The sequence below is a fragment of the Silurus meridionalis genome, chromosome 20 (assembly GCF_014805685.1).
Source record: "Silurus meridionalis isolate SWU-2019-XX chromosome 20, ASM1480568v1, whole genome shotgun sequence".
In the NCBI taxonomy this organism is placed as follows: Eukaryota; Metazoa; Chordata; class Actinopteri; order Siluriformes; family Siluridae; genus Silurus; species Silurus meridionalis.
In genome coordinates, this window is record NC_060903.1 from 445,001 (window position 1) to 457,500 (window position 12,500).

General features: G+C 40.2%; 1 protein-coding gene across 1 annotated transcript in view; it reads right to left on the bottom strand.

The window, feature by feature from the left end:
* The window catches only part of arhgef4 (Rho guanine nucleotide exchange factor (GEF) 4), a 49,698-nt gene that overhangs the window by 25,772 nt on the left and 11,426 nt on the right, over nt 1-12,500 (bottom strand). The window contains exon 3 of the mRNA XM_046877090.1: nt 949-7,347. Coding sequence (XP_046733046.1) covers nt 949-7,347 — 6,399 coding nt within the window. The remainder of the gene's footprint in view (nt 1-948; nt 7,348-12,500) is intronic.

A 12,500-nucleotide genomic window follows, 5' to 3' on the forward strand; every position in this document is an offset into this window, starting at 1 on the left:
CACTTAATAAAACACTTATTCCAAGCAGCCAGTTTAGTCGAATTAACTTAAAAATCGCTTGTCAGTTTTTTTACAGTTTGCTTTTATTAATTTTTCTGAAAAAAATCTCAAAAAGAGAGAACAAGAGAATTCCTTTTAATTTAAGAATCGTCGTCATTATATATATTCTGTCTTAAAACAGGCAAAGTGTTTAAACTGAAGACCTGGCAGAAACTAACTGATGAAATAAATGTAATTTGTTACTTCAGCAGTTTTTCGTGTATCTGTTCTTTACTGAGGAGAAACTTTTACTTTTATCTCATTACATTCCAAAGTCAAATATTTTACTTTTTACTCAAATACATTTCACAAAATCAGTTGTTCCTTTTTATTTATGAGGATAAAAACATAACTGGTCAAACACGCAACAAGTCACCAATCAGGGTCGAGCGCACGCTCTGTTTTAAACTTGTTTTGATTGGCGCTTGGCGGTGGCGGGTTCAGGCGACATGGGCAGAGTATTTGGATGAATGGTTGCGTAGTTATAGTTGGTTATATATCTAAAGTTTTTTTTCTTTGTTTAACGCCACCAAGCTATCCATTTTTTTAATCTGACCAAGGATTGAGCTCATAGACATGTCCACCAAGTTCGGTAAAGTTATCTCATTCTGTTCATCAGTTACAGCCATTTTTGTCAAAGTGACCCGCCTACTTGAAACATTTTGGTGACCCTTTAAAAAGTGAGTAAAAAGTGCAATGTTTTTATTATTATTATTATTATTAATATTATTATTATTATTATTATTATGCACTGTCCAGTGAACATTTCTGCACTGGTTTGGTTCCGATCGAAGATTTGCTCAATTTTCAGGTAAAAGTAAACTTTATTAACTAACTAATAAACACACATCAGTGTCCCATAATAATCCACCTGACTGGAGCATGAACAGAAATCTCACTGAGACTCACCTCAGTCTCGTTCTCTGAGTTGGAGAACACCAGGCTGGTTTGATGAGTTGCATCTTCAAGTAAATACTCAGAATCGAAGGACTGAGCTGTCACGAGTCTTGCTGCTCTTTGCCCATTTCTCCTTTGTGATTGATCTGACAGTCGCTCCAAACCCTGACTCTCCCCCAGAGAGCACAACGAGGTGGCAACAGATTTAGAAGGGTAACGGAAACTGCCCCTGTTGCCCCATACCGCAGGATTCTGTGGTTTAGGAGTCATTGGCCTAGTCGGTGTATCAAGTCCTTCAAAGGAACCCAAGGATCTTGTCCAGGATGGAGATAGCTGATTAGCAAAAGCAACAGCAGCTGCAGGGTGCATGAGTGTATCTGAGATGTTCCCACAACTTTGGACCAAATCCTCCTTGGAGTTCTGGAATCCCTGAAGATCTGGACAGTCTTCAGTTAACCCAAATTCACTCTGAAGGTGACGTCTAAACTTGCCACCACTTGGTCCAGGAAGAGAGAAAGTTCTTTTTAGCATCTCAGACTCTATAGATGTTTTGATCTTCTTCCAAGGCTGCCTTGATTTTGGTTCCTGGTTCACCACGTTGGAATCCTGTTGGTTGTCTTTTTCAACAGTTCGAATCTCGAACAGGTTTGACAGAGACCTCTGAGCCAACGCCAGCTTCATGCGGAAGTTATCGCTGCTCCTGGTTTTGTTTTGGGGATCGAGTACAGGTTCAGTGTATTTATGTTGTTGTGTGTTCCAGAAGCTGGATGTGGATTTAGATTGTCCATTCGAGGTCAGACCAAGGTCTTTTCCAAACACATCATTACTAAACTGATCCTCAGATTCTGTCATGTGATCAACAGTAGCATTAGAATTTGGATAATTAGTCCGATTTCTCTCCTCTCCATCGTCAGGAGGTATTTTTGTCTCAGCTTCAGCCTTGTTTCCAAACTTGGTCTCTCTCTTGCTTTTGCGGAAGGATGGGATTCTTGAGAACCTAGTGAACCTGGAGGTTTTTCCTGCAGAAGTGCTTGTGGTCTCCTTATACTTTAAAACGTTTTGGATGTTGCTTGTGGAGTTGCTTTTCACTGGGCCGTAACCAGAATGTTCGATCTCATCACTGTTTGTGGTAATAAAGTCTTGATCTGAAGTTGCCGAGTTGAGAAGTTCATTGTTACCATCGGAGCCCTTTGTCAGACAACTGGTGGTGTCTACATCTTCTGGTTTCTGAGGAAATTCTTTCAAAGACCTGACATTATAAAGCACATCGTTTTCATCTCTCGTTAAAGGGTTGCATTCATCATTCGCAGATGATATAAGATCCTTTTGTTTTAACTCTGAACCATCTGAGCTCTCCTGAGGGTGCTCTGACTCCATAATGGGCTCCATATCTGATACCATACCAGTGCTAACATCTATAAAAAGGGAGGCCTGGAACTGAGGAGAATCTGAACAAAAAGGTGCTGTTTCGGTTACATCATTTCTTATTCCATAGGTGGCACTGACTGAGGTGGATTCATGTTTCAGACTCTGTTGTCTGATAATCTTCTGACATTCAGAAACTAGTCCATGTTGAGCATCTGTGACTGGGCTGATGGTGGGATCTTCCATGTTTTTCTCTAACTGGCACTCTTTTTCATATCTCCTCTCCCAAGGAGCATCTTCTACATCAAGTGGATTTGAAATATTCTTGGTGTAGTCCATCTTGTTTGGTTCAGGAATCTCAAAAATGTCCAAAGGACCATCTTGCAATGACCGATGCATATGATTCCAGAGCTCCTGTTCTTCTGCAGCAGGTCTTTCAGGTGTGTGTTGCTTTGCATAATTTTCTGTGTGTGAACTGTGACATGCATCGAGATGAGGTGATGTTTTAAAGCCAGATGTTTCCTGAAGACAATTATCATCATATGAAATGCTATCTTCATGCTCTTTTGTACTCAACTTTTTAAATGGAGCCTGGTCTCCATGCAGGACATGTTTGGTAAATCTGGTGGCACGAACAGACTCTAAAGAAGTCGATTCATTGAAGGAAATATCATCCAGAGCTGGGAGTTGTCCTACAACACTTCCTTGGAGACAATCAACGGTAACGCGAGAGTCGATATCACCTGACCTGTCAGAATAAATGACCTCCTGCTCTTTCTGAGATATGGCACTGAATTCCTTCACAATGCAGCTGTTCCAAAATTGCAGCTTCATTAAATCATCTAAATGATTAGATCGTCTTCGAGTTTGATCATGGTCCAAATCCAAAGTGTGTTTATTGTTTATTAGAAGATTAGACTCTGGAATAAAACTGTTAGCATATGACAGCTTCAATGAACCTTCTTTAATAGGAGGAGAACTTTCTACCAAGTTCTCCTCGCTGATGTTTAAATTTACTGATTGTTTCTGATGTTTTTGGAGTGATGTTGTGCCTTCAGGTTGAAGCCTAGAGCTGTCAGAAGATTGAACACAAGGGCATCCAATCATTAATGGATCCACAAACATCTCAGCATCTACTGATGGATCTGCAAATATATTACTATAAACATCTGAAGTTCTGGCCCCAGCTTCATAAGTCTGTCCCAGATGGTCTACCACATTTGTGTTTGTCATTATTCGTGATACAGAAACAGTGAGATGTTCTATTTTATTCGTATTATCAGACTGTTCTTCATTTCTACTCACACCTGCTTCACTTCCATCTAGTGGTGCAGAGGTGTGTTTAGAACTGATCAGATCTGTGTTGGAAAGAAGTTCAGCTATCTCAAAACATGGATCATTTACAACTTCATTCTGCTCCGAATCAATTAAAATCATTTCATTAGGGTTCAGGGGTTCTGTGAATTCTTCTGCATCTTTCTGCAGTCCATTGTTCTGTGAAAGAAGTCCAGCTTTCTCAGGAGATAATCTACTAACAGTTCCAACATCCTCTAGATCATCTGAAGTTACACTGCAATCATTAGCCAGTGGTACAATGAGCTGCTCTCCATCTGTGTTCATCTCCAGGTCATTGTTCTTATCTTCTATATGAGAAGAAATCAGATTTCTAAGGTCAGAAGGAAAATCAAGTTGATCTTTAAATTTAGTAGTTAAATCAGAAATGTAGTCTAACTGGGTCACAGCTTTTAGAACTTCATCCTGCTCTGAATCATCTAAAGTCACTACATTGGAGACTGGGGGTACAATAGGTTCCACTCCATCCTTGTTTCTTTCCAGATCATTGTTCTGTGAAGAACGTCCAGCTTCCTCAGAAGATAAACAATGATCAATATCTGCCCTTTCTTGATCTTCTGCTACATTGCAGTCATTTTCCAGTGGTACCACAAGTTCTGATTTATCACACCTCTTTGTTTCAGAATAAAAGAAGTCCAGATTTCTAAATTCAGGAGCGCTTTCAGAAGAACGTGCCTTTCCATCATCCATGCTCACACCATCTAAGTAAGAACTGTCTGACTGGGATGCTGATTTAATTTTGTCCATCAGTGTAGGTGTCTCCTCACTAGCTTGTAAGATGGAGGAAAATGCAGCTTCCTCAAGAGAAGAACCATTAAAAACTTTATCATTCCGCAAATCATCTAAAATACCTGCATTGGAGTCATTCGCTAGGGCTTCCATGAGGTCCTCTACTTCCATGTTCATCCTTTCTAATTGAGATGAGTCCATGATTGTGAGATCAGTAAAGTGTTTAGGAGAAGAAAAATCCACATGGTCTAAATTAGAAGTTTCTAATTGAGGTTCTGATTTGATTGAATCTTTATCAGCTTGAGAGATGGAAGGATGTCCATGTAGATCATGTAGATCATCTGAAAATATTACGTTGTAGTCAGTTTTCAGTGGGACCAAGAGATGCTCTCCATCCATGTTTATCTCCAGAACATTGTTCTTTTTTCCTGGATGAAAAGATTCCAGATTTCTCAGGTCAGGAGAGCTTTTAGAAGAAGGAAAATCAAGTTGAGCACCTAAATTTGCCTGTGCATCAACTTCAGTCTTCAAACCTGCTTCAGAAATGCCAACTTGTGAGAAGAAGAGAAGTCCAGCTTCCTTTAACCAGATCTGAGCTGATGATGGATTCACAACTTCTTCACAAGATAAATGATCTAAAATCACTGTGTTGTAGCTTCCTGTCAATCGTGTAACAATTTCTTCTGATTGTGTTTTTGAGTGAAGACTGTCATTCTTTATTTCTAAATCAAAAAGGGAAGAATGTTCCAGAAGATCTTTGCTTGGAACACTTGTTTCTAATGTGTAGTCTAACTGGAGCACTGTGTCAGCACTTTGGTCAGTAGATGTACGTGTATCTTCTGTAAAAACGTCTGAATCTGACAAGTTCTTTGATGCTGTGGTACTGTGCAGGGCAGAAGGAAGTCCAGCTTCTTCAAGATATGACTGATTTGCAGCTTCATTATCTCCTGAATCATCCACAGTCACTTTACTGGTCACTACTGCACTGTCTTCCAACTCTACCTTCTGTTCAGCTCCATCACCATTTATCTGGTGATCTCTTTTTATTTCTGTAGCAGATGATTCAAGTTTTTCCAGCTTTCTGTGGTCAGGAGAACATTTTGAAAATTGGTAATCCATTTGAACTTTGCTTGCAACAACTACATTTGAAATTTCTTCCAACTGTGAAGATGCCTCACATCCACAGGAGAGCTCAGGTGTCTCTGTAGAGGTTGGAGAAAGTTGTGAATCCAACAAATCCTGATCGTAATTACTAGCTGGAGTGATGGAAGGAAGTTCAGCTTCCTTGGAAAAGATGTTAATAAACAAACCATCATCAGTACAATCATCAAGAACGATCACACTGCACTGTTTAGCCAATGGATCCATTATTTGCTCTTCATCCATGTTCATCTCCAGACTATGGATCTGTTCTTCTGAGTGAGATAACTCCATCATTTTAGGGATAGGAGTGTGTTTAGAAGACAAGCTTGGAATATCTAAATCTGGAGTGTCATATAACTGAGGTACTGTTTCAGTTCTCTCACTCAGTCTGAGTGTCTCTTCAGAAACTGTCAGGTTCTTTGATGAAGCTTGTAAGATAGAGGAAAATCCAGCTTCCTCAAGAGATGAACCATTAAAAATTTTACAGACTTTACAAACTGAATGATCTAATATCATTAATTGGGAATCACCTTCCAGGGGTTCCATGAGTTCCTCTCGTTCCCTGTTCATCTCCAGACCATTATTCCATCTTTCGGATTGAGGAGATTTCAGGGGTCTATTGTCAGTTAAGTGTTTAGGAGAAGAAAGGTCCACATGATCTAAATCAAAAGAAGTTTCTAAATGAGGTTCTAAATGGATTGAATCTGTATCAGCTTGAGGGTTACAAAGAAGTCCAGCTTCAGCAGGAGATAATCGATTAATAATCTCTGCATTATGTAGATCATCTGAAGTCACTAAATTGCATAGAACCAGTGGTTCCATGACCTGCTCTTCATCTAGGCTCATCTCCAGATCGTTGTTCTTTTCTTCAGAATGGGAAGGGTCCCGATTTTTGAGATCGTGGGAGCTTTTAGGTGAAGAACATTTCTTATGATCCACCATTAAATCAAGTGTTTGAGAAGCTGCTTCACTTCTGTCAGTCACTGGAAATGTTTTTTCAGATGTTGCTTGGGAAATGGAAGGAAGTCCAGCTTCCTCTGACACCATCTCATGAGATGAATGAAGCTCTGAATGATCTGAAATCATCACACTACAGTCACTGGGTGATAGCACCTTGAGTTGCTTTTCACCAGTGTTTATCTCAAGAACCTCACACTTTCTTTCTGAATGAGAAGAGTTCATGTTTGTGAGGCATTTAAAAAAGGAAACATCTGTAAGATCTCCACTTGAAACACCTAAATCTGAACTTGTAAAATCTTCTGATGCTGTGTTGCACTGCGGGATGGGAGAAAGTCCAGCTTCCCCGAATGGTGACCGATATGCAGCTTCATTAAACCCTGGATCTTCTAAAAGCTCAGCATTGAAGCCATCTTCCACTCGTACCATGAGTTCCTTAGAAGTTCTGGAAAGCTGTGAATCTTCTGCTGGGTCCAACATGCTCGTATGTGAGAGAGAAGAAACTCCAGCTTCCTCGAGAACTGTGCATACTGAAACTGAGTCTATACTCATTACGTTGCACTCGCTTTCCAACGGCACCACTTCTCCACCTGTCTTCATCTGTGGACCATCAACAAATGCATGCTGGCCTTCTGGAACCAGCTTTCTGAGTCCAGGGGAGAGTTTAGGATAAGAGAAGTTCCCATGATCTTCAGTAGAATCTGAGGAAGTGTCACTGTGCCACGAAAGCGTCTCAAAATACTCCTCTGTCATCTCCTGAGCTTCATCCAGTGTTGGTTCCCTCCAAACATCTCCACTTTGTGCATCGTTTTCCTGAAGAGGGTCGACATCTTCTGAATGTGTGGTGAAGTTCTCAGATGGAGTCTACAAGCAGACAGAGAAGAGGTTTGAGTCATTTTAGTGCTGCGGCATGATTTTCTTATTGACTTCCCAGGATTTCATCTTAAAGCATCATCCTTTAGAGTCAAAACTTTAAACACACACACACACACACACACACACACACACACACACACACACACACACACACACACACACACAATTTAACAGACACACATGGCATATACTGTACACACTCGAAACACACTCTCCATATACACACTCCATACACACACACACACACACACACTTCATACACACTTCATACACACTCTATAGGCACACACTCTATACACACTTCATACACATGCATGCACCCTATACACATTCTATACACACTCTATACACATACTCTATACACACACTTCATACACACACTCTATACACACACTCTATACACACACTCTATACACACACACTTCATACACACACTCTACACACAGACACACACACTCTATACACACACACACAACACACACACACACTTCATATACACTCTATACACATTCTATACATACTCTATACACACTCTATACACTCTATACACTATACACACACTTATACACACACACATACACTCTATACACACTCTATACACACACACACTATACACACACACACTATACACACTCTATACACAGACACACACACACACACTCTATACACACTCTATACAAACTCTATACACACACACTCTATACACACATACACACACTCTATACACACACTCTACACACACACACACACACACACACACACACTCTATACACACCTCTATACACACTATACACACACACTCTACACACACTCTATACACACTCTATACACACACACACACACTCTATACACACACTCTATACACACACCTCTACACACACTCTACACACACTCTATACACACACACACACTCTATACACACTCTATACACTCTATACACACTCTATACACACTATACACTCTATACATACACTCTATACACACACACACTCTATACACACTCTATACACACACACACACACTCTATACACACACACTCTATACACTATACACACACTCTATACACACACTCTATACACACACTCTATACACACTCTATACACACACTCTATACACACCTCTATACACACTATACACTCTACACACACTCTATACACACTCTACACACACTCTATACACACACACACACTTATACACACACTCTATACACACACACACACACACACTCTACACACACTCTATACACACTCTATACACACTCTATACACACACTCTATACACACACACAATCTATACACACTCTATACACACTCTATACACTCTATACACTCTATACACACATACACACTCTATACACACACACTCTATACACACACACACACTCTATACACACTCTATACACACACACACACACACACACACTCTATACACACTCTATACACACACACACTCTACACTCTATACACTCTATATACACTCTATACACACACTCTATACATACACTCTATACACACACTATACACACACACACACTTATACACACTCTATACACACACACACACACACTCTATACACACACACTATACACTCTATACACACACACACACACACTCTACACACACACACACACACACACACACACACACACACTCTATACACACTCTATACACACACACTCTATACACTCTACACACACACTCTATACACACACTCTATACACACACACACACACACACACACTATACACACTCTATACATACACACACACACACACTCTATACACACTCTATACACCTCTATACACACACACTCTATACACACACACACACTCTATACACACTCTATACACACTACACACACACACACACACACACACTCTATACACACTCTATACACACACTCTATACACACACACTCTATACACACTCTATACACACTATACACTCTATACACACACACACTCTATACACACACTCTATACACACACACACACACACACACACACACACACACTCTATACACACTCTATACACACACACACTCTATACACACTCTATACACACACACTCTATACACACACTATACACTCTATATACACTCTATACACACACACACACTCTATACACACTCTATACACACACACACACACACACTCTATACACATTCTATACACACTCTATACACACTCTATACACACTCTATACACACACACACTCTATACACACACTCTATATACACACTCTATACACACTCTATACACACCTCTATACACACTCTATACACACACTCTATACACACACTCTATACACACCTCTATACACACACACACACACACACTCTACACACTCTATACACACACACTCTACACACACACTCTATACACACACTCTATACACACTCTATACACACTCTATACACACACTCTATACACACACTCTATACACCTCTATACACACACTCTATACACACACTCTATACACACTCTATACACACACTCTATACACACACTCTATACACACACACACACACTCTATACACACTCTACACACTCTACACACACACACACACACTCTACACACACACACACACTCTATAGACACTCTATACACACACACTCTATACACTCTATACACTCTATACACACTCTCTATACACACTCACACACACACACACTCTATACACACTATACACACTCTATACACACACACACACTCTATACACACTCTATACACACACACACACTCTACACACACACACTCTACACACACACACACTCTATACACACTCTATACACACACACACTCTACACACTCTACACACTCTATACACACACACACACACACACACACACTCTATACACACTCACACACACTCTATACACACTCTATACACACACAATCTATACACACACACACTCTATACACACACACAATCTATACACACACTATACACACACACACACACACTCTATACACACTCTATACACACACTCTATACACACACACAATTTATACACACACTCTATACACACTCTATACACACACACACACACTATACACACACACATGAATACATGAATAATATCTGACACTTATGTTACAAATATCTACTTACAGATGTGATGTTCTGCTCTGTAAGTGTGTGTGTGTGTGTGTGTGTGTGTGCTAGCTGTACACACTTGTCTTCTGTAAGTGCTGGTGTTAATGGAGTTATTAACCTGTAGAGCAGGTTCCTCATGAACATGGTGCTCTCACATCATACACACGCCTTCACATAAACACATAAGTGTAAAGACATTTTAAGAAAATAGCAAAGACGTGGAGACTCACGATACGATACGATACGATACGATACGATACAATACATCTACTGATACTGATACTGATATTGCGATGCAGTAGGATCAGATTTCGATTCGATTCAATGGAAAAAATTCACTTCAGACAGACTGCAAATCATTAATTGAATTAAGTTCATTCTGACGTCTAACACATGGCCCTTTAACAAGCACAAAGTGGTGGATGAAGTACATAAAGCATGAAGTAAAAGTAGAGACTCAGTAAAATGTGACTCCAGTAAAAGTAAAAGTTTCCCTTTAAACTGTCACAAAAGTACAAAAGTTTTTTTCTTCAAATGAACTTCAGTATCGAAAGTAGTGATTTATTATAACTCTAATGTTCCTGTGATCATTTTTATCACAAGATTCTTCACTTAATCACCTCAGTTTCTGTGTAAAGACTCGAATGTGACTCTCAGCACACTGATCTATTAATAGAATGATATTAAAGACTCAAACACTTATTTATTTTAATTATAATGATCATGAACACAAAACCTTCTTTAATAAAACGTGTAAATGAGGTCACGTGTGTGGTGGTGAGTTCGAGTCTGGAGTTTCTTCATCATTTATTCTCTCTAAATGTTCTGCTTGATGTTGAACTGATGCTGAACTGTATGTTGTGATCAGTAGATGCACCAAGCGGCAGTGGTGGATTTAGCTCGAATGACGCCCCCTGGGTGACCCACAACATGACCCAACGTCCATAAGACTCATAAAACATCTCCATCTTTAAAATATGACTTTAAATGAGTCTTTAAGCAGCACTGGAGCTTCTTCTCACCGAACTCAGCTCCGGATCTTCTCAGTACAATCACAGAAAACCTTTATAACATCACCTCAATTAAAAAAACCTTTCTTTCGGCTTCTCCCATTAGGGGGCGCCACAACAGGCCCACACACACACACACACACACACACACACACACACACACACACACACACTCACTCACTCACTCACTCACACACTCACTCCCACACACACTTACTCACACACTCACTCACTCTGGTATACGCCATAAAACAGATCATTTGAGTGTTTTGAACTCGAATTGACTGTAATTTCTGTAAGTCACGCTCTCTCTAGAGCTGTGTGTGTGTGTGTGTGTGTGTGTGTGAGATCCTGTTCTTCTAGTCCACATCTCAGAGCACAAACACATGCCTGCTAACACACACACACACACACACACACACACACACACACACACACACACACATTTCATCTACAGTACAAAGCAGTTTTGATGCTAACTGGAGAAAGAGAAGATCGGATGCTAACAGATATTTTGGTGATTTCTGTGTGAAAGTTGAGATCATCAGGTTGTTTAAGCGAGTGTGTCTTCGGCCCGTCTTGGGGTCGAGTTCACATCCTGATTGAAAACAGGCATGTGATGTCATCCATGATGAGGTCATCTCAGAGTAAAACATCTCTAACAGACACACACACACACACACACACACACACACACACACACACACACACACACACACATATACACACACACACACACACACACACACACACACACACACATATCCACACACACAGACACACACACACACACATACACTCACACACACATAGACACACACACACACACACACACACACTCACTCACATAGACACACACACACACACACACACACACACACACACACACACATATACACATATACACACACACACATATCCACACACACAGACACACACACACACATACACACTCACACACATAGACACACACAAACACACACACACACACACACACTCACTCACACATAGACACACACACACACACACACA